Source organism: Ceratotherium simum, chromosome 24 (assembly GCF_057802395.1).
Source record: "Ceratotherium simum simum isolate JZ-2026a chromosome 24, ASM5780239v1, whole genome shotgun sequence".
NCBI lineage: Eukaryota > Metazoa > Chordata > Mammalia > Perissodactyla > Rhinocerotidae > Ceratotherium > Ceratotherium simum.
In genome coordinates, this window is record NC_141923.1 from 37,744,254 (window position 1) to 37,770,223 (window position 25,970).

Sequence of the window (25,970 nt, forward strand, 5' to 3'; positions counted from 1 at the left end):
AAGTAAAGCATGAGGTGTTTTTAGCTTCTGTGGGCTTCCAGGGGTGTGCTCCCATGATAGCCCTTAGCAGGTCCCCAGACGACCTGCAATTCATTGCATGGCTGGTGTTGAAAACATCCTGGGTGGCCTCGCTGGGTCTAGAACAGCAGCAGCTTCAACTCCCTGCACACGTCCTTCTGTGGGAATGAACAGCACAACCCCCTCTGGAAAGTCTTCCGGACTGAGCCTTTGTCTAAGAGGAAATAGGTGCGGGCTTTCCCCTCTGAGTTTACCCAGTGCTCTGTGACTCCTCCTGACTGCATCCTCATGACCCTGTGGGGGCAGGTGTGGGGTGTAGTAGAGGAGATGGGACCGTGCAGGGGCGAGGGCAGATGTGCTCTCCAGGACAAGTAACATCACTCACTGAAAGACTTTTCAAGACAAACTTCATCCCTTCAGCTTGGTGCAAGCTGAGGCACTGCAAGTCATTATTGCTAGAAAATCGCACACTGCTCTCCTAAGGGTCCCTTTGATTTTGTGCCTGTGGAAAGCAATGAAGAGAAAAATGTGAACAGTAATATGTACATTTCAGTTATAGTCTGAGTCAAGGGACATGCGCCCCAATTCTCTTCCTCAGCTTTCAGATCTCGGCGGACCGTGACCTCTCAATTGCACAGCGCAGAGCTTGGCACTCAGCAGGCACTCAATAAATGTCTGTGCCAGGTGAAAACAACTTGCTGGGGCAAGTAGGAGTCAATCCTGCATCCCTCCCTCCCTTTTTTCCTCCTCATTTGACCTTTGGGGCTCTGGTTTCCTGCAAGTAGTGAATAATTCATGTCTGCTCGTAGATATCAAATTGGCCCTTCCCAGGGTGCCAGCAGGGTGGGGCAGGAGGTGGCTTTATTCAGAGTCTGTAAATAGGAGGAGCAACTTCCTTGTTCCAACAGCTTACAGGTGGCTGACTGTTTTTGCTAAGTCATCCTGGGGATGCTCAAAGCCCCACTGGGAGACCCTTCCTGCTCCTCCTTCCTTCCCACTCCTTTAATAGACCCTTCAGTGGGCTCACCCCACTCTGGGGCTCACTCTGAACTTGCACCATGGCTTACATTGCTAAGTCCTTCTACGACCTTAGTGCTATCAGCCTGGATGGGGAGAAGGTAGATTTCAATACATTCCGAGGCAGGGCGGTGCTGATTGAGAACGTGGCCTCGCTCTGAGGCACAACCACCCGGGACTTCACCCAGCTCAACGAGCTGCAATGCCGCTTTCCCAGGCGCTTGGTGGTTCTCGGCTTCCCGTGCAACCAGTTTGGACATCAGGTGAGGGGTCCCTTGTATTGTACCCAAGGAGTTGGGTCACTGTAGCTCTAGTAGGCTAAGGGGAGGGGGAGAATAACGATGTGTGTTGGAGTGTCTGGAATTGTGGGGTATGTTTTGTTACTCTAGGTCTTTAGGTACATGTGAATACCAAGGGGAAGTATATATGATTCTCTAACTGTCTGTGATTAAACACCGAGGGTGTGGATTTTTATTGTTTATTGTCTTTCCACTGTATTCCATGAGGGCTGGTACCAGGTCTGTTTTTCTCTCCACTGTGTCCACAGTGCCTAGGGTATAGAAGGTACTCATTAAATATTTGTTGAATCAATAAGTGGAGGAATTAGAAGATCAAGAATCAAACTAGGATTGAACTGACTCAGGAGACCTTAGCTCTAGCTAGACTTGCTTCTGCTATTTAATGGCTCTGTGCCCTAGGAAGAGTCACTCAATTTTTCTGTTTTAGTTTCCTCATCTGTAAATTGGGGATAATACCACTTATCTCATAGGGTTATTGTGAGGTTCAGAGAATAAAATCTACAAAAGTAACTTGAAAAATATAAAGTAATATGCAAATACAAGCAACTTTTATTATTTGGATTGAAGGATTTTATTTGTTTTAAATCAGCCAAGTGGAGAGTGAATTTGGGAGAAAGCTAAGGGTTTGCAATGTGCATGTGTTTCCGCTGGGCATCACATGGACTTTTGTCTCTGATTGATGGGTTAGGTTGTTATGGGTCTTCAGCCCACACACCTCGAGTTGTCTTTTAGGGATTCTTCTGTTTTCACTTATTATTTTAATAGCACAACCAGGCAGAATGTCCTCAAGTGAACCCTCTAATTATAATCCCCTTAGTTCAATTCAAGTGGCATGAAGGCAAGGAAAAGATTAGCAGAGATATAAGCAGGAAGGCTGAAGTGTCATTGGCTGTGACAAATCTGAGCCCAAACCTTACTGCTCTCACTGTTCCCTCCCTGTCTCAGTCTGTTTCTAGGCTTGGCCAGGGCAGGAGAGAGAGAAAGGGCAAGACCTCTTTAGAGGTATCTCTCTGGCCCTAGCCAGCCTTACGCCATCATTTCAGGTTAGCTAGTTGCTGGAGGGAATCTGTAACCTACCAGTAGCCAGCCAGCCATTTGCATTAAGAGATAAGAAGTCTAAAGGGCACATATGTATAGTGATGGATTAAAACTAGACTATTTGTGGTGAGCATGATGCAGTCTATACAGAAGCTGATATATAATAATGTACCCCTGAAATTACACAATGTTAAAAACCAATATGACCTCAAGAAAAAAAAAAAAGAGATAAGAAGTATAATAGAGATCAACTCTGGGCTCAAGATGTCATGATGGCCTGGAATTGACTGTACTAATTGGTTCTAGTAGGTCAGAGGCAGGAACTTTCTCCCAGAGGGAGATATCTGACTCTTAGACTAGGGGGGAGAGATGGAAAATAAGGGTTTCCACAGGCCTTTTAGGGTTATCAGGGGTGGGGAATGTTGAGTGGGGATAGGACAAGAACGGCAGTGGGGAGGGAAAGAAAGGTAACAGGTTCAAAACTAAAGCATTCATAGCTGAGTAGAGTGAGTGAGTGTAGGTGTCAGTCTTGGGATAGAAGCCTAGAAGTGAAAGGAATGACAATTACACATTCACAACCTTTAGCCTTCAAGCACTTATTTCCTTAACTTCTCCTTCCCCTGGCCTATTCCAGAACTCTAACCCCTCTACCCTATTTAATTCATCTCTGTTGGTCACTTAGGAATTCCATTTAGAGTACATTCATTGATGTCTCTAACTTACTTTGCCTCTGTGACACCTGGAAACCAGACTTCCATGGATGGGGTCTTCCTTCATCAAAGCTTCCCTTCTACCTGCGCTTCAGATCTAGGACAAGGCAAGATGAAAGCAAGAAACTATAAATCTCATTCCTCTAGGCCTCAGTTTCACCCCTAGTTTGAAGAACTGAGTAGGGCAGAGGCGAAGCTATACTCAATACTGACATGTAATTAGAAGCAACAGAGGCAAAACTGGGGCAGAAGGAAAGGGAAGGTGGTGGCAGGATGTGTGTGCGTGCATGCGTGCGTGCGTGTGTGCGTGTGTGTGTGTGCAGGTTTATACAGGTAGGGAAGCAGAAGGAGGGTTCTAGGCAGTATGACCTGAGTCTCCTTTCTCCTTTCTACTGCCCTGAGTCAAGGTTCTTGAAGCTTCAGACAGATGCCCTAAGACCAGCTCAGAGTGGATTGGAGAGAGAAGCAACAACCCAAACGTGCTAAATCTTTCAGTACAAGAACAGCCAAGCTAGGAACTGCGAGAACTTTCAGAAGTGGCTAGCAAGCCATCAAACAATAGCTGTGAGAGGGAAAATTCCAAGGCAAGAGTAAGACAAAGCAAATGAAGAAAGAAAAAGAACAGAGAGAAAAAAAAAAAAGATACATAGAAAAGAATGATCCTGGGAAGGGAGTATAGGAGGGGGAGAGATTTGCATGTTGTGGACCCTTCATTTCCCCCTTCCCTTTTCCATGCTCTTTGTTTTTTCCTCCCCCAGGAGAACTGTCAGAATGAGGAGATCCTGAACAGTCTCAAGTACGTCCGCCCTGGGGGTGGATTCCAGCCCACCTTTACCCTTGTCCAAAAGTGTGAGGTGAATGGTCAGAACCAGCATCCTGTCTTCGCCTACCTGAAGGACAAGCTCCCCTACCCTTACGATGACCCAGTTTCCCTCATGACAGATCCCAAGTTCATTATTTGGAGCCCGGTGCGCCGCTCAGATGTGTCCTGGAACTTTGAGAAGTTCCTTATTGGGCCGGAGGGGGAGCCCTTCCGACGCTACAGCCGCACCTTCCCCACCATCAACATTGAGCCTGACATCAAGCGCCTCCTCAAAGTTGCCATATAGACACGAGCTGCTCAGCACACAGATCTACTCCATCCAGCCCCAGAGTGTCTTTCCTTAGGATTCAGTGTGCCTTGACAAGACACTGCTGGACCTAAGCTGTCCCTTGGGATCAGTTCCCTTCATTGAAAAGCCTTGCCTTTCTGGTCTGCCTGTTTCCTTTCCCTCCCCCACCCTTCTGGTTGGTGATTCAACTCGGGGATCCAAGAATTGGGTGGGCTCTGGGCCTTCACAGAATGATGGCACCTTCCTAAACCTGTATGGGCGGTGTCTGAGACGTGTGAAGGGCCCCAAGCCAGCCTACCAGCTGAGTCCAATAAAGGCCAGGTGTGGAAACGGCCAGGATCTCTGTGTCTTCTTCCTTGACAGCCGGTAGAAGGATGCTACAAAACTGCTGGTGGGACAGAGGAGCTGGCAGCACACAAAGGCTCGGAAGAGGGAGGCTCTGACCAAGGGAACATCCTAATTACTGTCTGGAAAGCAGGCCCTGGTCAAGGTCAGCAGTGGCAGTTAGAGTTGCAGGAAATGTTAACTGTAGTATTACTTTATGACTCTTCTCCAGAACTGGGGAAATGAGGTGCTAACGAGCGGTAAAGAGGGGGAGAAGACAGTGGGCCCTTTGGTTGAGAGTACTGGGAGGGTAGTTAGAGGATTCCAGTCAGGAAGATATTACTACCACTGTGGGGAGTGGGCCAACTAAATATTACCTGCACCTCGACAAATTCCTGGGTTGAGAGTACTGGGAAGTTAGAGGATTCCAATCAGGAAGTGAGTACTGGGCCAACTAAATATTACCTGCACCTTGAGAAATTACTGGGAAGTCAATTTGGCCAACTTTTACTAAAAGCAAGGGCGGGGAGGGTACAGTTACTGGGAACACAAAGAGCACTTTGTTTCCTCATCACCTTGATGAGTAACATTTGGTTTTGATCCTTTGCTAGACTAACTCTCTCTCCTTTTTACAGTTCACATTCCACCCTTATCTTTCTCAAACTCACATATTTACAAATTTAGGCACAAGACAAACAAGTTTAGGCATGAATGACTGGTTTCTTTTCTTTTTCCATTAGGGTGGGAATGGGAGAGGGCCTCCCTTCAGATAGACTGTTCACAACCTGCCAACATGATAGTTGTTCCCTGTAAGAAGAGTTCTGCTGAATGGCTGCATAAGCACGGTGCCCCAGACTCCTCATTGCACAGGCATACTCAAAAAGCACCACCACCACCACGGGTAGGTCCTATCATGCTCTTGAAAAGATCCCTGCTGAAAGGCCACTGTCCTGTCACTTTGCCCCACAAACCTCTTCCTGGCACCTTCTCATTTTACCTTTCCTTCTTTGACCACTAGATGGAATATTGTACTTCTCTTCACTGAAGCCCTGAAGGGACAGTTCTCCAAATTGGACACATTTCTTGAGAACCCGAATGCTGAAGGGGAAATGCTTTTCCTATGATGTTCCCATAACTATTTTCTAAGCACTTGCATCATCTGAGAAGTGAGTGTGGAGTAAAGGTCAAGGATCTCCACTGTCCGACCTTCAACTAAAGCTATGTCATCCCTGGTGCTTTATTTCAAAAGGGTAACCTGAGCGTTATAGTGGGAATCCCCTGGCATCCTTCTCCAGGGCCTTCTGCTAAATTAAGGCTGCCCATAACTTGACTCATGAAAACTCAAGCCTTTCAAGATTCCTGCTCTTAATGCCAACAGTTGGGGTATGGGTTTTTGGGGCCAGACCAAGCACTGATTTTAGAGCAATAACTGCAGAGACAAATTGCTTCCCTGAAGAAATGAAATAGAGAATTCATGTTGGATGCTAGTATGATTTACTCATCTTGATAGCGCTATTGCCTGTTGTTATGTCCAATAGCAGAGCCAGCTATCCTGGATGCTGGCATTCTGCCACTGGCAATTTAGGGCCTGATATACCAGTACAATGTGTTGGGTCTTTCCCATGAGGCTTAAGTTGGAAGAATTATTTAGAGATTCCCAAAAGAATGGGAATTAGAGTATAAGTGATTTTGCAGAGTCAGAAAGGGCCATAATGCTAGGAAGAGGGTTCCTCACTTGGACAGGGGAAATGCTATTTGCTTCAGAAGGGACCTGACCGGTTTGGCTCAGGAGGGCACAGAGAAGACAAAACTGGAGGAACTTGTTTTACAAGGACATTGTGTTTTACTAAATCTTTAGCTGTGCTGTTGTTAAAATGAAGAGAAATGAGAAATTGTTTCCTTTCTTTTATTCCTCATCTTGTCTGTCTCCCTTTACATCCTCAGAATTATCAGCCTATGGTCATAAACAGACACAGCAAAGCTTAATATAATCACTCACTTTCCTAGAGCAACAAAATCTTTTAATCAAATTTCCCTAGGGGCACTCAGGAAGCAGGAAGAAGTCTCATAAACAAGCTTTCCCAGAAGAGCTGAGATAATGCTATTCAATTTAGAGGAGACACAGACAGAACCATTTCTCCGAGGGATTTTACAAAAAATATAGCTTGGAATAAGTGATTTTAGGGGGCCAAGATACATACACTGAAATTGATCATTATTGCCATGACTATGTTTCCACAGCTGTATCTCCTTAGTTTAAGAAACACTGAGCCAAACTCTAATTGGTGATTTCAAATCCAGTGAATTCTTATAATCACTATCACGACCATCATCCAAACTACCATTTAGTATATTCACACACTGCGGTGAGTACTTTAATATATAATTAGGTTATTTAATCCTTATAGCGACCCTGTGAGAAATTTTTCTCTCTATTTAAAGAGAATGTAATTGAGCAAGACACCTGCCAAGAACAAAGAGCTGGTGAGGAGCAGAGTTGCAAGTTAAACCCAGGTCAGACTGACTCCCAAGTCTCTACTATTAACCACAACTGTGCTTCCATCTCCGAGTTCCTGCATAAAGACCACTGACGGCTGCCTGTACACAGCACTGCACAACCTATAAACCATTTCACATTACATCCTTTGATTTATTTATTTATTTTTTTTAAAGATTTTATTTATTTTATTTTTTGCCCCCAAAGCCCCAGTAGATAGTTGTATGCCATAGCTGCACACCCTTCTAGTTGCTGTATGTGGGACTCGGCCTCAGGATGGACAGAGAAGTGGTGCCTCGATGCGCATCCGGGATCCGAACCCGGGCCGCCAGCATCGCAGCGCGCGCACTTAACCACCAAGCCACAGGGCCGGCCCACATCCTTTGATTTAAAAACTCTGTGAAGGAGGTATGATTATTTCTATTTTTCCATTGAAGAAACCATGGTACAGATAGAATAAGAGACTTGCCCAACGTCTCACCATGAGCAGGCAGCAAAGCTAATTTTAGACCCAGGTCTCTTGATTTCCTTTCTACCCCACCACAGTGTTTCTCACAATAGAGACTTGTACTACAGTCAAGAAACATACATTTTAAAACTGAGAGCCTCAAATTCAGTCAAGTAACTTAAACGTGCTCACAAAACACAAGAACGAAACTGAAAGGATTCCTGATACATTGAGATAAAGAATGGCGAACATATACACCCAGTGATGACTTACAAGTAATGACTTACAAGTAACAAACCATATCTGGTTGTGCCCAGACTATATAGTATGTCAATTAATTAATATTAGGAGAACCCAAGACCATTTGCGAAAGGCAGAGCTAGCTAAAACAACACAACGACAACATGCTGAGCTTTGAACTCCAAGAGCCTAACTAGGCAGACCCCAGATCTGTACATCACGGAAAGAATGAGGTGCCAGTAAGAGCCCACATTCCCAATGACAACTACAGCTGACTTCTTTTCCTTTTTGAATCTCAGAAACGGAAGTAAAGACAACGAACGCTTTTGCCTGGTTCCCCTTTATTTGAACAGAAAAATACGGACTCAGTAGAACTGAGTTCAAGAGGTCTTTATTCTATTAGATCCACAGAATTCCATAAGATGATAAAGAAAGTATCATAAAACACAACACAATGTTGGTTTAATAATAATGAAATATATGGATGGGATCTCATGTTTTGAATTTTTGTAGTATATAGTCCAGAACACATAGAAAATTATACATTCTGCAGTAGATGAGGATATCAGTAGGGGCATATAAAATTGTACTCTTGAGCTCCAAATGACTAACTTGGAAACATCAGCAAACTCCAAGAAGGGACAATTCGGAGGCTATAACGGGCTTAGTGCTGCTATTTAAAGTAATGAAGCATTTTCTCTGCTTTCTGGATTCATTTCACCAAACGATTTCCTCAGCAGGTCAGATATAGATTTGCAGAAAGTGGAAAACATTTTCCAGGAATAAAACAACTGATCTCTGAGGAGCAGCTGACTTAACAACTTTTCTGAATAATAAATCTTGGCCTGACAAGCCTCGATTCCTCAGAGTGCTGTCACTGCTATTCTCAACCACTTCCTAACCCTGCCAGACCCTCACACGTCATGCGTACTGAACACTACTGTTGAGAGTGAGTCGCTGTGCGAGCTGTGGGACCTTGAGTAAGTTACTTAACTTCTCTGTGCCTTAGTTTCTTTGGCTCCAAAATTGGGATAACAATAGTACCTACCTCATGGAGTCATTAATGAGGATTAAATAAGGGTTTAAAAAGGCCTTGGCACACAGTAAGTACTCAATAAACCTCAGCTATTATTATCCCTGTTATACAATACAGATTTTCCTTGATATCAACAACAAACACTTTGCTCACTTTTTTTTTTTCTTATAAGCAAAGCCTTAGTTCAAAATGTCCAAGTCTCTTAGATATGAATACGAAACGATTTTGTTTCTAACACCTGACCCTTTAAGTTTTGGTCTCAGAATGAGAAGAACTAACTGAAACCATCTTATTGTATCTAGTACTTTATATGCCTTCCAAAGCATTTACGTTCATTATTCATTTGGATCTTCTAACAATACTGTGAAGGAAGTATAATATCAATTTTTACTAGCCCAGTTTTTTTTTTTTTTTTTTTTTTTTTTAAAGATTTTATTTATTTATTTTTCCCCCAAAGCCCCAGTACATAGTTGTCTGTCATAGCTGCACATCCTTCTAGTTGCTGTATGTGGGATGCGGCCTCAGCATGGCTGGAGGAGTGGTGCCTCGGTGCGCACCCGGGATCCGAACCCGGGCCGCCGGCAGCGGAGAGCACGCACTTAACCGCTAAGCCACGGGGCCGGCCCATACTAGCCCAGTTTTATAGAAAGGGGACAACAAAGTCCAGAGTAATGCTTTGCTTAATGGTTATACTGCTACCAAATGGCAGAGAGGCCTAAATGCCAGGGTTTAAGACACCCAAGCCAGTGTTCTTTCACCTATGCAAGGTTCCAGATCTCTTTGGAGAAGCTGAAACCATTCTATTTATATTAACTGAAGTCCACACTTTATTTCCCTAGTTTATACCAAATATCCTTTTCCTGGTAGAAGATCCCATTCGGGATACCACATGACATTTAGTGGTCACATCTCCTTAGGCTCTTTTTGGCTGTGAGAGTTTCTCAGACTTGTCTTGGATGACCTTGACAGTGTTGAGGAGAACTGGTCAGGTATTTTCTTCAGTTGGGATTTGTCCCTCAACTGGGATTTGTCTGATGTTTTTCTCATGATTAGACTGGGGTATGGGCTTTTGGGAGGAGGACCACAGAGGTAAAGTGCCCTCTCATCACATCCTATCAAGGGTACATGCTATCAACATGGCTTATCATTGATGACATTAATCTTGATCACCTGGAGAGGGTTTGCCACGTTTCTCCACTGTAAAGTTACTTTCTCCCCTTTCCATGCTATACTCTTTGGAAGGAAATCACTGTGCATAACCCACACTTAAGGAGTGCAGAGTATCTATGTACATTATTTGAAATTCTTTTGCATGGGAGATTTGTCTATTCTCTCCAATTTATATATTTACTTATTCAATCATTTATTTATATCAGTATGGACTCATGGATATACATTTTATAGTTTGGGTTATAATCCAATGCTACTTTATTTGGTTGTTCAAATTGTTCCAGCTTTGGTCACTGGGAGCTCCTTTACTTGGCTCTTCTGTCCCTTTGATGTACTCCCAATCATTGTGATTTTCCTTTTGAGCACTTCCTTTTTTTGTGGTGCAATATGCTCCAAGCTTATCTTGTTTATTTACTGCCCTAGTCCTAGAATCAGTTGACTCTCCAGCAAGCCCTGGTTCCTTTTATTGGAAGTGAGATCTAGCCACTAGGTGTGCTCCCATTTTAGTTATGTTTTAGCCACATAACTGCTAACAAAGACACTTCATTCTGGCTGCACTGATGTGAACTGGGAACTTGAGCAGAAGAGCTCAGCTCTAGAGAACAGCAATCCCCTAAATTACTTTTTCTTTCAAAGAATAAGTAAGTCTAAGCAGGAAAAAAAAAATGCAAATAATTTCCACTATAAACTAAGTAAGACAAATCATCAGGCTTGCTGTAATGTAAGCCAACACAACATAGTTACAACAGAACTGCAGAAAGATCCTTAGAATAACAGAGTCATTTGTCGGGGGTCATCAGGGAGAATACTGATAGTATCTTCGGCTTTGCCACATAACAGACACAGCATGGTATACTCCTAGAACAAGAGAAAGTGCATAATTACCTTGAGGAACAGAGAGAAAGATGTTTTGTAACTTACTCTGGTAAAGCTGTTCTCTACAAATTGTCATGGATATTCTTTCTGTACATTAGATCAATTTCTTCAACACCTATCAGCAATGTCTTAGGTTTATTCTGTGTATCCCAGAGCTTTTTGTTTATATAAATTGAACACACACTGATGCTCTATTTACTATTCATACAAGAATGTCATCTTGGAAATTACTGGCAATTTCTTGAACTTAAAAAACATACATATTGGGCTTAGTTACTGCTGCTATATAAAGTAAGGAAGCGGGCCAGCCCCGTGGCTTAGCGGTTAAGTGCGCGCACTCTGCTGCTGGCAGCCTGGGTTCGGATCCCAGGCACACACCGACGCACTGCTTCTCCGGCCATGCTGAGGCCGCGTCCCAAATGCAGCAACTAGAAGGAAGTGCAGCTATGACATACAACTATCTACTGGGGCTTTGGGGGAAAAAATAAATAAAATTATACAAAAATAAAAAAATAAATGATGAAGCAATTTGAATGTGGGTCACTAAGGACAAATTCCTGTTCTTAGAGTTGTTCCTTTCTAGGATATTTAACACTAATATGCAACACAAATGATTTTTTTTTTTTTTAAAGATTTTTTATTTATTTATTTTCCCCCCAAAGCCCCAGCAGATAATTGTCTGTCATAGCTGCACATCCTTCTAGTTGCCGTATGTGGGACGCGGCCCCAGCATGGCCAGAGGAGCGGTGCGTCGGTGCGCACCCGGGATCCGAACCCGGGCCGCCGGCAGCACACTGCGCACTTAACCGCCAAGCCACGGGGCCGGCCCACAACACAAATGATTTTAAAAACAACAAAAAAGGAAGAAAATTCCCAAACCAAAAAAGTTATTTTTATCTACTCCAGGAAAAAAAAAATTGTGTTAAATCCATTAGTATGTCATGCCTTACATTTAGATAGCTAGTTGTCTGGAATTTGACCTATTTGAGAAGTTTTGTTTCTTGGGCTTAACAAATGTCCAAGTGACTGGTGACATAAGGGATTTTGTTTTAGACAAAAATCCTTAGGGCAAAGTCCTCTCCTTATAGCTGTTTCTTTCTAGAATATTTAATATGGTCAAAAACTATAGAAACATATTTCTTTTAAACCTTTTGCTTAAAAACCTTATATCTTCTTTAGGAAAACAAACATCCATGTGAAATCTATTAGTACTTCCACACCTGACACTGACATTGCTGCTGTCTGGAAATTGATCAGTCGAGGCAGTGTGTGTTTCATGGGCCTGGAGCCACTGCAGAGAGGGTCATAGAGATCACTAATGACTACGGCACAAAGACTCTGAACCAGACAACTGCCTTTCCATTTCCTACAGTGAGTTCAGCAGGAAGCTTAGTGGCAGTGGAAAGACTGTTTCTTAAAGACCATGCAATTTTAAACTCTACACACACCATAGAAATAAATAGAGGCTAGAGCTCAGCAAACAAATACAAGTCTCATGAATTAAAAACAAAATAAAACTCCACTCTCTTCCAGGTCTTTTGCTGCTCTCAAATAGCTCTGCTTTCACCCACCAGACTTACTAGCAGGATGTCAACCTCTCACTGGAAATGAAGAAGAAAAAAGTAATCGAGTCAAAATGGGAACATGTGTGAAGCTAGACAAATATCCGAGTTTTCAACCAATTTATCCACTGACAAGATTTTATTAAGTGCCTAAATGCTCTGCAATGTGCGAGGCGACTGGCAGACACAAGAAAGGGCAAGGACAAGGTCTGACCTTGCAAAACTTACCATCAACTTGGGAGAAAGAAAAAACCTAACCCATGGTATAATCTGGAAAGGTTATTAAATCAGTAAGACTGATTACACCTCTAATCTTCAATTTATAGGCAGTCTGGAATCCAAATTTCATTATAGGTCAATTGTTTGGAATTCAAAAGCAGTTTCCCACAGAAGTAATGTTGTACATGGCAGTTAGGTTCCCAGGGAAATCCAGGGAGTCTTTTAAATTTACATTGAACAAGTGCTATAGAATCTAACCATATATAGCAGTGCTTCTGTGGGAAAATATGTCTAGAATTCTAACTTGGCATGCCAGGAACATATCTCCCTGTGCTGCCAGGAATATGGTGGAATTAGGACACCTTTTACCAAAACCAGCCAAGTTGGGAGAATAAGAATTCCCCCTAGTCATTCATGGAGACCCCCAAGGGCTCTACCTGGGCAAAGCCTAAGGAGAAAGACTGGCAGGAACGATGGAGGGGTGGGATCACCTTTGGGTAAGACCAGATCCTTTGTTTCACTCTGAGGGCCCCTTGGCCCTTTTCCTCTATTTCTACCCGTTAATTCTGACCCAAGTCCTCTCCTTCCTTGGTCCACAGAGGAACAGAAAGCAGTCTCACAGTTGCCCTCGCGTTACCTGAGGCAAACACATAGTCCTTTTAATGGCTTTCAGGGAGATATAAAAACTAAAGGATCCCTGGAATCATTTGTAATGTATTTTCCATTTAAACTCTGTACTTCTGTCTCTACTTTCCCTTCTACTCCTGCTACCAGAAACTCTTACTTTGTTTAACAATGCTATTATGGTTGTTTTACAAACAGAATCCTTATCTTTTAGAGATACATACTGAAATATTTACAGAAGTAGTGATATGTTTGGGATTTGCTTCAAAATAATCCTGTGGGAGATGTGGGAATGGTAAGGTACAAATAAAGCAAACTGAAGCTGGGGAGTGGAGGTTAATATACTATTCTGCTTACTTCTGATTGTGTTTAAATTTCCCACGAGACATTTAAGACAAAGCAAAACATTCCCAATGGTGGGTATCCCACCTTGAACTTGAACTACTGCTGGAATAAGATGAGGGCTGGAATAGTGTGGGGATGAGGAAGTAAGTCATAGCAGCTGAGAATGAAGAGTTCCTGTGGTCATCAGGCTGAGATGGAAGTTCCCAAGTGGCTAGGGCCTGCTGTAGGTACAAGAAGAGTGCAGAAAAGGGACAAAGCAGTACAGGCTGGACTGTCAACAGCAAAAAAAGAGACAGAATTTAAGTTCAGCTTTAAAGAGGTAAAATTTAGTTGGCTTGAAGGTAGAGAAAGGACAATTTAAGACAAGGAAAAAGCATGAATAAGGATGGTGATATGGAAAAGAGCAAGCACATCGCATACGGAGCAGCAGAGGAGTGACAGGATGATATGTTTAAGAAAGACTGATTGAGGGCAGTGGGTAGCACTACAGTTTGGGGGCTGCTGCAGTAATTTAGGTTTGGGAGGATCTGGTCCTTGACAGGAGGTATGACAGTGGAGCCAAAAAAAGGAAGAAAGGAGGGCAGGTAGGGGTATCAGGGTTAGAGGAGGAGATTTGGAAGATATTTGATATGTTTCAACTGAGACTGAGTATGTGTACGCTCACTATTTGAGGGAGTATGGAGAAGGTTCCAGACCAGAGACCAAAGCCCAGGGGAAAATGAGTTAGGAAAAAAAAGGAAAGGAAACCAGAGAAGAAGCAAAGGAGCAGTCAAAATGATTTAAAAAGAAAGAAAAAAGTCTAGCACTCTGGACCACAGGGGAAAAAATGCTTCAAAGACAGCAATGGTTAACAAAACCAGGTCCAGAAGAGATGTTAGTAAGAACTGAGGCAAGGTCACAGGATTTGGCTACATTACAGGAAACCTACAGGAGAATAGTTTCAGTAAAGTGAACATGAAAACCGGACTGTCAGCGGTTAAGATGACACAGGGAAAGAGGGAAAAGAGGTAAAGACCTACTCAGGTCAAGAAGCAAAAGGAAGGACAGAGACGACTAGAGGATGAACCAAAGAGGCGGCTGAGTGAAACAAAAGGATTTTAATTTATTTTTAACAAATAAAGAAGAACTAAGTATATTTAATGTAAAAAATGTTTTAAATCAAATGGAGAAAAAGAGGATGCTAGAAGGAGAGAAGATAACATGAGATTCCTGAGGAAATGCAGTAGAAGTAGCCTTAGAGAGGAGGAAATAAAAATCTTCCTCGATAACAGGTCTGGTGTACATGAGGAGAGCAGTGGGAAATAAGAGAAGGGGAAGCTGGGCCAGCCCAGTGAGAACCTTGGAATGCGGAGCTTGGATATCACACAGCAGCTAAAGGTAGCTATGGAAAGGCCAATGAGGTAGTGTGAAAGTATCATTTAAAAAAAATAATAATCTGATGGCAGAATACAGAATATGTATGGGTGGCGGAAGTGGATGTTGGGAGAGAGAAGACTGGGGGTAGAGAGTCCGGTTTAAGAGTTTTTTCCAAGAGAATCTCACACTATCTAGGCATTGTGATTATAAGCCATCTTCCTTTTTCTTCTGTCTACCCCAGAGTAATTTCTGGGGCAGCTCTGAAAATGGGTATGTTCCGTTATAAAGGAAAATCAGCTAGACTTTGGTCTCATGGCGATGATATATAATGGCTCAATTAGGACATAAAGAGGCAACCTCAATATCCATTTAGAGACTCTAAAAAGCTCACAGGAGCTTCAGAGAAATAGCTTTAAACACTCCTTTCCTCCCATAAAAGGATAGAGCTGCTCCTTTAAGCCCATGACATGCTCATTCCCCTATTTGGCCACCATTCATTGAAATCTCGATTTTGCCCTAAGTTATACATATCTTATAAATATTTTTTGAGGCATAATTTTTGGATGCTGAGGATTAACCACAACATATTAGACCAGATTATGACAGGTGACTGTTTTCTTCCACACTAAAAAAAGGAAGAACAAGAGTGGTTATACTATTTTATAAGATTCTGTTATGGAAGACTTTTTTCTTCTAATTACAGTACTACCCAAATTTGAAGGATTTATGGGCCGGCCCCGTGGCTTAGCGGTTAAGTGTGCGTGCTCCACTGCTGGCGGCCCGGGTTCGGATCCCAGGCGCGCAGCGACGCACCGCTTCTCCGGCCATGCTGAGGCCGTGTCCCACATACAACAACTAGAAGGATGTGCAGCTATGACATACAACTATCTACTGGGGCTTTGGGGGAAAAATAAATAAATAAAATTATAAAAAAAAAAAAAATTTGAAGGATTTAAAAAAAATTCCCGGGCCGGCCCGGTGGCTTAGCGGTTAAGTGCACGCGCTCCGCTGCTGGCGGCCCGGGTTCGGATCCCGGGCGTGCACCGACGCACCGCTTCTCCGGCCATGCTGAGGCCGCGTCCCACATACAGCAACTAGTAGGATGTGCAGCTATGACATACAACTATCTACTGGGGCTTTGGGGGAAAAATAAATAAATAAAATTATAAAAAAAAAAAAATTTGAAGGATTTAAAAAAAATTCCCTTTATATCTTATGGATGAACATGGAGTTCATGCTAAATCAGTAACTCAATGTGAACACCTGCAAACAGATGCAGTGAGGGACAGACACAGGTTCCAGTGTGTCCTCGTGCTTTCCAGTCCGTCCGTGGCTCTCCTTCATTGCCCAGCTTTCCTTCCTGACCACCAGATCTGTGACTCTTCAGCAACCTCAGGCTCACACCAGCCTTCTGTAGAATTCTTCACATGCTCTCACAACTGTATGAGAACTGATCCTAATACTAAATCCCTAGCCATTCAGCCTCTCTCTTCCAACCTTGATACATCCACCTCGTCATTTTACTTAACAAATACTAATAAAACGTCTTACCACAACCGAGACTATAGAGTGGCTCAACTACAAGTGCCTACTAGGGAAAACAAAGATAACCTCCTTATCACAATTTCCATGACCGGCAAGTACGGTGGCAGTGCATAGGCCAGTACTTAAAGACAACAATTGTGCAATCGCATAACTGGGTAGAGAAGAAAAGGGCACAACAGTAACCTCATAAGAAGCCATAATGAGCTGTTCTTTATAAACAAAAATGACAGGATTGAGATATCATTCGTAAGGCATGCATTTTGATTTGTGACTCTTGTGAAGACAGGCTTGAACAGATCCACCCACATCTCTGTCTCTCTCCACTTACACAGGTAGAAGAGAGGGATGGTCTCCTTTAATATTCACTAGTACTTCATTTATGAAAACTACAGCTAGATTTTCAACGGTACTTTTATTATCCCACTCCCAACAAGAACATACCCATATTTATACATTTACCTGAAATTCATCCATGATACTGAATGTATACTCATGCCTGGCTACTACGTGATGACAATTCTTACACAGATCTGCCAAAACAGAGAAAGACTTAAATAATTAAGGCTTGGGAGGCGTCTCGAGACAATAAAATTTCTATTCTCAGCATGGCATTGCTTTAAAACAATCTTAATTCTGTTATACTTAGCACAGCAAGAAACCTATTATAATATCTACTTTGATAAGAAATCTAGAATCTGTCCCATAGCAACACTACATTAATTAAGGGCCTGAACTCAGAGACTTAAAGTGCATATATTAATCACCATTGAAAGCTCTCTCAGGTAATCAGTTAACAGATACGTGTGTTTTCTAAACTAGCTGCACCTATCTAACTATGTAAAAGCTTTTATTCTCAGGAATGACAGAAATTGTGCTACTACAACCAATAAAAAACAAAAGACTCTAGTAAAAATAATATGATAATAACTATAATTTATTGAGTGCTTACTGCATGCCAGATACTGTTTTAAATACTTTTAATCTATTTATTCACTTAATCTTCTCAAAACCCCAATGAGGTACACACTATTGTTACTACTGTTTCAGGGCTAAGGAAACACAGGTGCACTGTGGTCAAGTAACTAGGAAGACCACCAAGCTAGGAGTGTTGGAACCAGAATTTGAACACAAACATTCTAGTTCTAGAGCCCTAGCTCTTAGGCACTATGCCCCACTACCTGGAACAAAATAGAGTTTCAAGGGATATATGCTAAAAGAAAGAAAAAGATTCTTTTAACTTAGAAAATTTTTTGATAGTCTGACTCTATTCTAAAGGCTTAGTGTCTCTCATACCCCTCTTTCAAGATATCATTATTTGCACATTCATTCCTCATATATTCAGAACATAACAAGGAACCAGGAGACAAGCAGGAAGGGGACGTGAACAGTTTAAATACTTGTCACAATACCTGGGCCTTAAAGTGTACATATACTTAATTTACTCATAGAAATTCCTAGTGTCAATTTCATAATTTATTTATTTTTATTATTCATAGTTTATTTATTTGCTTTCCCAGCCTTGAGGAGGAGGAGCAGCATATGAAGGTAGCATACTTACAGCAGCAAAACAAAGAAACAGACTGACAGTGAGATAGGAGACAAAAAAGCTATAAAAGCAGAAACAAGACTAAAAGAACCATAGCATCCCAGGGTCGTTTAGTATATGGGAAACAGCTCTAAATACTTTAATGGCTATTGGAGAATATGACTATATTATACTATAGTAGAAAGTGAAAATTCACATGGATGACCCTAAGGTTAAAAAAAAAAAAGTCTCTATATCTTGTTTCAGAAGGCATCAAAAATAAACAAAAAAAAAAATTGGTGCCTGGAGCCAGACCAGATGGCCCAGTGGTTGGAGTTGGGTGCGCTCCGCTTCAGCAGCCTGGGTTCAGTTCCCAGGCACGGAACCACATACCGCTCATCTGTCAGTGGCCAGGCTGCAGCGGCAGCTCACATAGAAGAACTAGAAGGACTTACAACTAGAATATACAACTATGTACTGGGGCTGTGGGGAGGGGAAAAAAAAAAAAGAGGAAGATTGCCAACAGATGTTAGCTCAGGGAAAATCTTTCCCAGGAAAAAAAATTGGTGCCTGAATCATAACCTTCAGTTATCTGCAAAAGTCATTTATGTAAAATATCTGATAATGCTAGATAAATGAGGTGTTATCTACATTTTCCTCTTGAAAACCTAACTAGTAACTATGTGTTGAACTATGATGTTGAAATAGGCCTCATAATACTTTACACAACCTATCAACTTCCAAAAGCTAACACCTGCTAACGGACTCACGTGGGGAAAAAAAAGTCTACTTACGATCATAGGTAACTATTTCTTCTCCATCTTCCTCTTTCAAAGATTTGTTTGTGATCAGCATAAAATCCCGCTTATTGCATACTGCACAGCCTGTAAAGTTCAGCAAAAAAGATCCATTCTCCAGACAGATGGTACCCTAAAATATTAAAAATAAGAATTTATTTTTCTTACATTTCAAAATCCTTGGTGAAAATGATTAATAGACTTAAAAATCTCTAAAGGCAAAAAACATGGCCAGAATGTACTTGCTTGAAGGCTACACCAAGTAATTTTGGAAATTACTAGCTTTCTTTGAGAGGTGTTATTCATGGTAAATGAAACTGAAGCAGTGGTAGAGCTGTAAGTCTCTGAGGACTGCAGCTGTGTTTAAGAAAGAGGACTGAATGCAAACGGATATTTAGAAACAACTTAATGAAGCTTTAATAATATAAAATACGAAAAGGAAAAACTAGAAAAATCTAACAGCCAACACTATTAAATGAGATAGATCATAAAACTAGAATTAAAATTCAATCAAAATGGAAACACTGAGCCAAGGACAGAAATGATTGTATACACTGTGATGCTCAGTCGATTGTTGAAATAGCATTTTCCGAAGCCTTAAAGATACCACAAAATAAACAAACAAAAATAAACCCTCAGCTCTACAGATGTCAGTCCTTACTGATGTGTGTGATTCAGACAGAGAAGGTAAGCTCTGCGATTCATCAGCCTGACACCATGGTATTCAGAAGAGAAAGGGTTTTGCTTCATCACTAAGAAACTGTAAACTTATGTTTCTGGCTCAAGGGAAGTCTTTGCTAAAGGCTCACTAATAATTGCTCAGAACTAAAAGTCATTTTATAAATAATCTAATTCAATCTCATTTCTGACCAGCAAATTTAGGGTATTTTTAAAAGTTAGTGTGACTAAAAATCATTGAAATCAACATTTCGCTAATGCAGCTATGTGCCTGCTACTGTGCAAAGCACCGTGCAGGATTTGAGGATAAGTCACGTTTCTACCTTCAAGGAGGTTATGAAGTATTAGGGGAATTAAGACCCACCTTACAGGATGCCACAGTGAAGCCTTCCTGGATTCCCAGCACCACAATTAACCTCTCCCTTCTGAGTGGCTCCTTAGTGCTAATGTATTAAGGCACAGGTTAGCTCTGCTGGGGGGAAATGAAGCTAACTATATAGTTTGGAGATACTAAATCAGAGGCACATTGACTTAACTACTAAAAGGGAAAAAAAGAAAGCCTGGGATTAAAGTATAAATTTCCAGCTATTAAGAACAAGGACTTTGCTTTGATTAAAAAAAAAAAAAACTTTAATGAGGTATAATTGACATACAAGAAAATCCACAAATTGTAAGGGTATAGGTGAACAAATTTTAACAAACATATATGCCAATATAAACACTACCCCAATCAAGATCTTCCCAGGAAGTTCCTTCCTGCTTTACAGCCTATCTCCAACCCCTCTCTCACCTCAGGCACCCATTGATCTGATTTCAATCTCTACAGATTAGTTTTGCCTCTTCTAAAATTTCATATAAATAGAATCATACAGTATACTCTCTTGTATCCAGCTTCTTTTGCTGACAACATAATGTCCATGCTAAGCATCTATTTTGTTGTATGTATTAGCAGTTGGTTGCTTTTTATTGCCAAGTAATATTCCACTGTATGGATTTATCTGTTGATAGACATTTGAATTCTTTTCAGTTTTTGGCTATCATGAATAAAGCAGCTATGAAGATTCATATATAAGTCTTGTGTGGACATAAGCCTTTCTCTTGGGTAAATATCTAGAAGTGGAATTGCTGTCATATGGTAAAAATATGCTATATGTTTTATAAGAAACTGCCAAATGGCTTTCCAAAGTTTCCCATTTTCCATTCCCACCAGCAATGTGTGAATTCCAGCTGCTCCACATCCTCACCAACACTAAGTCGTCTGTATTTTAGCCATTCTAATGACGTAAAGTGGTATCTTATTGTAGTTTTAATTTCCCTGATGACTAATGATGTTGAGCATCTTTTCACGGTTCCTATTCATATACCTTTTCTTGTGAAGTGTCTATTGAAGTCTTTTGCCATGTTTTTAAAGTTAGGTTATCTTCCTATTAAGTTATAAGAGTTATTACTGAGTTATAAGAGTTCTTTATATATCTTAGATACACATCTTTTGTCAGATGTATGTATTACAAATATTTTCTCCCTGTCACTGGTTTGCCATTTTTTGTGTGGTGTCTTTTGAAGAGCAAACAGTTTTCATGTTTATGAAGTCCAATTCATCAATTTTTTCCTTCTATTATTTGTGCTTGTCTTTTAAGACATCCTTGCCTACCCCAAGGTTGCAAAGATTTTCTCCTAGAAACTTTATAGTTTTAGCTTGTAGGTGTGGGGGATCAGAATTGGAGACCCCAAAATGTGTCTCTTGGCCTTATTTTTAAGGACAAAAAAACTCTGAAGGAAACTTGGACCTTCCCCACTAACTGCCTAAAAGAATTTAAGACAGAAAGCCCATCCCAGGACAGGCCATCACCAGAGATAACTCTGGGTATTGGTACACTGGGAGGGTCCTTGCTAAGCCCATTTTTATCAAAGTTCTGTCTCTCAGGTCACATTGACTATAGGAGGCCCAGCAAACACTTGTTTAACAAACACTTGCTTTTCCATCTCCATGTAAATTGCCTTCCTCCCCTTTGAAGTCCCAAACCACTACCCCCAACATCCTCCTTTGTCTTTAGCTGAAGATGGTATTCAAGGTGGCAGCTTTGGCCATTTTGAAGAGTTACTCAGTTTTCCTGGGTTTCTCTCATGTATACATGTTATTAAACTTTGTTTGATTTTCTCTTGTTATTCCATCTCATGTCAATTTAATTCTTAGACCAGCCAGAAGGACCTAGAGGGTAGAGAAATTATCTTCCTCCCCTACATAGGTTTAGGCTTATGATCCATTTTGAAATAATTTTTACATATGGTATGAAGTAAGGATCTATCCAGTTGTTCTAGAACATTTGTTGAAAAGACTATCCTTTCCCCACTGAATTACACTGGCACCTTTGTGGAAAACTCAAATGACCATTTATATGTGGGTCTACTTTTGACTATTCCATTCCCTTGACTTATACATTTACCTTTGGGCTAACGTCACACTCTCTTGATTACTGTAGCTTTATAGGAAGTCTTTAAATCAGGTAGTTTATGTCCTATAATTTAGTGAGTCTATGTTCTTTTTATTTCCATATACCCTTTAGAATCATCTTATAAACTTCTAAAAAAAACCTGCTGGGGTTTGAATTGGGACTTCCTTGAATCTATAAAAGATGACTGCCAAGGACTCTAAGAAATTAAGGAATGAAAAACAGTCTTAAAATAATAAAGATCTAAATACCAATTTCAAATAAACAGAACTCTGAATAGGCCTGCACCCATAAACACAGGGACCTTATACAATGCAGCCTACTTCTGTAATCTGACCTTGTAAGTAGGCAGAACGTAAACTCTAAGGAAATACTGAGATAAGAGATCTATGTATCTGCTGTGAGGTAAGGAAACACATACTTGAAATGGCAAAATGCAAGTATAGTATATCAGAAACTGATGGGGCTTTATGGCCACTTGAAACCAGTGACGGTAATCTTCATCAGTGAGACATGGCTCTTTTATTAAATGAGGCACGATTATTAACGTTCAAATTTGGGAAAGTAAATTAAAGCACACAATATTCAGGGAAGCTTGAGGCTCCCACAATGGGAGGAAAGAGAAGAATGTAATTTAAATTAATTCCACAGTAATAGCAAGCTATAACAGTTTCAAGAAGACAGGAAAAAAAAGTCAAATGTTAAATACCCTTAGAAAATGCGATTCAGATAAATCCTGGTTGAGGATGTGTAAAGGTATGCAAGTGTGCAAGAAGAAATGGTTGAATACTATGATGATAATTAGTATGACAGTATTTATGATAAAATCTTATAAATTTGAGAAATCTGCAATTATTTTGACAAAGACTGGACCAATTTGCTTTTTCCAGAAAACGATTATTTCAGATGGTACAACTTAACAGTGTATATGTTTTATCAGGGAATGTTTAAAATTAAAAATGGAGAATATAGTTTTGTTTTTTTTATTTATTTATTTTTTGTGTGAGGAGATCAGCTCTGTGCTAACATCTGCCAATCCTTCTCTTTTTTTGCTGAGGAAGATTGGCCCTGGGCTAACATCTGTGCCCATCTTCCTCCACTTCATATGGGACGCTGCCACAGCATGACTTGCCAAGCAGTGCGTTGGTGCGCGCCCGGGATCCAACCTGGTGAACCCTGGGCCGCCGCAGCGGAGCACTCGCACTTAACCGCTTGCACCACCGGGCCGGCCCGAGAATATAGTTTTTAAAGAACCAAATTTTAGTTTTTCTGATATTCCCCATTGTTTTTCTGTTTTCTATTTCATTAATTTCTTCTCTAATCTTTATTATTTCCTTTCTTTTGCTTGCTTTGGGTTTAGTTTGCTCTTGTTTTTCTACAGTCTTAAGTAGAAGGTTAAGTTACTGACTCAAGATTTTCTTTTTTAATACAGGCATTTAAAAATGCAGAATATCATTTTAAAGCATCCATTTACATACAATTGTTTTACTAACTATATATCAGACTCAGCGTTTAAGTAAATACAGTTTAATGCTAAGCAACAATTTGAGTAAATGAACTTTAGTAGCTTAGTTTTAAGTGATGTATATAAAACATGTAATTTCTAATTTAAACATATCACTAATTCACACTGATCATTTTCCTCTGATTAATGTAAATTAATGATGTATTTCTGTATTGCTGCTGCATTACTAAGAAGTTTAAAGCTGAAACTTGAACTATACGAAATATAGGTTTATTTCCAGTTTGATGTGCAAAATGTTTTATTACAATTTTGTGCCTGATCAGTAATTTTAGAAAATGCAGTAGGGTTCTAGTTCCAATTGGTTTGCTAAACGCTTTTCTGAAAGAAAAAAAATAATTTGGTTCACCGTTGAGCAAGAAAATTTGGGTTCAGAAAATTAGTATGGTTCATTTCTAATTTGATTCATGCTTAAGTTCAAGTTCTCGGTGTAACATTACAAGCAAGCAGGCCAGAGCTCTGTTAGGAATTCATTACTGCGTATTTCTAGTCTGCAAAAAACATCTATCACAAAACTCCAGAAAATTTTATGAAACCAGATAAATAATTAAATATTTATTACCTACTCATTTTGCACTTAGAGCTTCCCAATATGCTAATCCATTATTTTTTTCTGCCAGTTTTTGAATGGACTCTACTTGCAACCACCATCTTATTACCCTTTCCTTTGCTAAACTCAAGCAGAGTGGCTTCTGCTCTTACTGCCCTTAAAAATATCTCATGACTTCAAAAAATCCCAGAGCTGAAAGGATCCTTGAGACATCAAATGGTCAGTTAGTCTCTACTGACCAATACGAAGAGAGTTCAATCCCTTCTAAGGGCTACCCATTCTGTTTTTGAAAATCTGTTAGAAAGTTCTTGATTCTGATTCAAAGCCTACAACCCCATAACATCCACCCACTAATTATTTCTAAATCTGCCTTCTGAAATTCCAAAGGAAAATTTAATTCTTCCTCATGACAGCCCTTTATTTTAGAACAGAATAAAATCAGAGAAAAGTGCTTATGAAAGGCACTTTGCTGATTTTCCAATTACCTCAATCCTTTACTCTTTTTCCTATACTTTATTTTCACTTCCTAACTTATTCCTTGAAGCTCAGTCCTTGATTCTCTACAGTCTTTTCCTAAGAGAACAAATCCTTTCTATTTTGACATCTTTATTTGGCTGACATCTGTTTGAATCTCATACCCAAACTGCAATCTTATATTTTCACTCGACGCCTCAGATGTTACACTCTCAACTTCCAATGAAACATGATAAAACCAATTTGACCATTTGCCCCCCAATTGGTTCTTCCTCCCATATGCCTCCAATTTCTGTAATGATACTTCCAATTTCCAGTTGCCTAGATTGAAAACCCAGAGATCATCTACAGTTATTCTCTCCTGCATTAAACTGGTTGAGTCTTGTCAATTATTTCTTTGAAATGAGGTCTTCATTATTCTCATGTCTACACTGCTGTTGCCATAGCTCCCCAAATGCTTTGTAGGGCTCTCCTTTTACATTTCGTCCCACCCCATCATCTCAACATACATCCATAAGATTCATTTTCCTCCTTTCCTTCTTTTCTACCCTAGTCACAGCTATCCTTCAAGTTCCAACTGAAGTTCACCTTTCTTTGGGAAAACAGCGCTATCTCCTATTGCTCTCGCCTTTCTCTAAACTTCAATAGCATTTATGGACTGTACAACACATTCTTTGTTAATCACATACTCCCCTGAACTGTAAGCTCTTAGCACGGAAACTGCCTTTTATTTCTTCTTTGGTATCCTCTTCTGGCCTAGCAAAGTAATCTAGCTACAGACATATAAATGTTCAGTAAGTATACCCTGAACGAATGAGCGTAAACAAACTTCACAACCTCCCGAGCCTGAGAGGAACAGAGATTTAAAAGAAAGGATCAGCCAGGAAACCTGAATTAGTCTTGGCTCTCATACTAACTAGAATGTGAACTTGGGCAAGTGATTGCCCCTCTCTGGGCATTAGTTTCTTCATCTGCAAAAATGGGTTAGAACAGAAGGCCACAGAGGTCCCTTCCAGCGCCGGAGTTCGCTAAGAAAATTGAACTTCATTAAATCTAGCTTGAGAATGAGAGCAGGGGTAGGGGTGGGGGTGTCCCTCTGTTGTCGACTGGGTTGTCGGTGGTGGGGATTCCTCTGTTGTCCCCTGGAGCACACGAGGAGTGGGTGACGGCTGATGTCAGCCGCCAGGGCGGGGACCTGCGGGAACGGACGGCGACAGGCCGCGCTCGCGGTCAAGTGCCTAAACACAGCTACCGGGTCACTGGAATGGGCGGTGCGACTGAGCCCACCCCGCGCCCGGCCTCTCGGGGAAGGCCGGCCGGGGGCATGAGAAGCCTCAGGGGCCGGCCATGGGCCAACTCGGGGAAATTCTCGGCGCCCACTCGCTCACCCGGTTGGGATACTCCTTCTCCACACAGTCCCCACACATCGCAACGACGTTAACTGGAAGGTCCTCCAGTGCTTCCGGGAAGACGAAACCTCGCGAGAGCTAAGAGAAGGTTGCCGCATGCGCCCCAAGTACTTGACCCTGGAATATTGG

At 41.1% G+C, this 25,970-nt stretch overlaps 2 protein-coding genes across 3 annotated transcripts; one reads left to right on the forward strand and one right to left on the reverse strand.

The window, feature by feature from the left end:
• Positions 1-937: 937 nt before the first annotated feature.
• GPX2 (glutathione peroxidase 2) lies at positions 938-4,528 on the forward strand. Its single transcript, XM_004426244.3, has 2 exons — positions 938-1,298; positions 3,841-4,528. The coding sequence occupies exons 1-2, from the start codon at positions 1,077-1,079 to the stop codon at positions 4,189-4,191; spliced, it is 573 nt and encodes a 190-aa protein (XP_004426301.2). The 5' UTR covers positions 938-1,076; the 3' UTR covers positions 4,192-4,528.
• Positions 4,529-8,078: 3,550 nt separating this feature from the next.
• Positions 8,079-25,924, reverse strand: CHURC1 (churchill domain containing 1). Of its 2 annotated transcripts, XM_014784301.2 has the most exons (4): positions 25,821-25,924; positions 18,756-18,891; positions 16,896-16,966; positions 8,079-10,767 (listed from the first exon to the last, which is right to left on the reverse strand). In XM_014784301.2, the coding sequence occupies exons 1-4, from the start codon at positions 25,857-25,859 to the stop codon at positions 10,675-10,677; spliced, it is 339 nt and encodes a 112-aa protein (XP_014639787.2). In that variant the 5' UTR covers positions 25,860-25,924; the 3' UTR covers positions 8,079-10,674. The 2 variants fall into 2 exon arrangements, with proteins under 2 accessions (XP_014639787.2, XP_087304495.1); XM_087448369.1 differs by lacking the exon at positions 16,896-16,966 and having other exon boundaries at positions 25,821-25,874.
• Between the last annotated feature and the right edge of the window lie 46 nt (positions 25,925-25,970).

Bases quoted from the DNA above. Each gene is read 5' to 3' on its own strand.
- CHURC1 (XM_014784301.2), bottom strand. From the start codon at position 25,859: ATGTGTGGGGACTGTGTGGAGAAGGAGTATCCCAACCGG. The intron at 18,892-25,820 runs GTGAGCGAGTGG...TTAATATTTTAG, and splicing joins AGAAGGAGTATCCCAACCGG to GGTACCATCTGTCTGGAGAA. The intron at 16,967-18,755 runs GTAAGTAGACTT...CTGTTTTGGCAG, and splicing joins AGAAATAGTTACCTATGATC to ATCTGTGTAAGAATTGTCAT.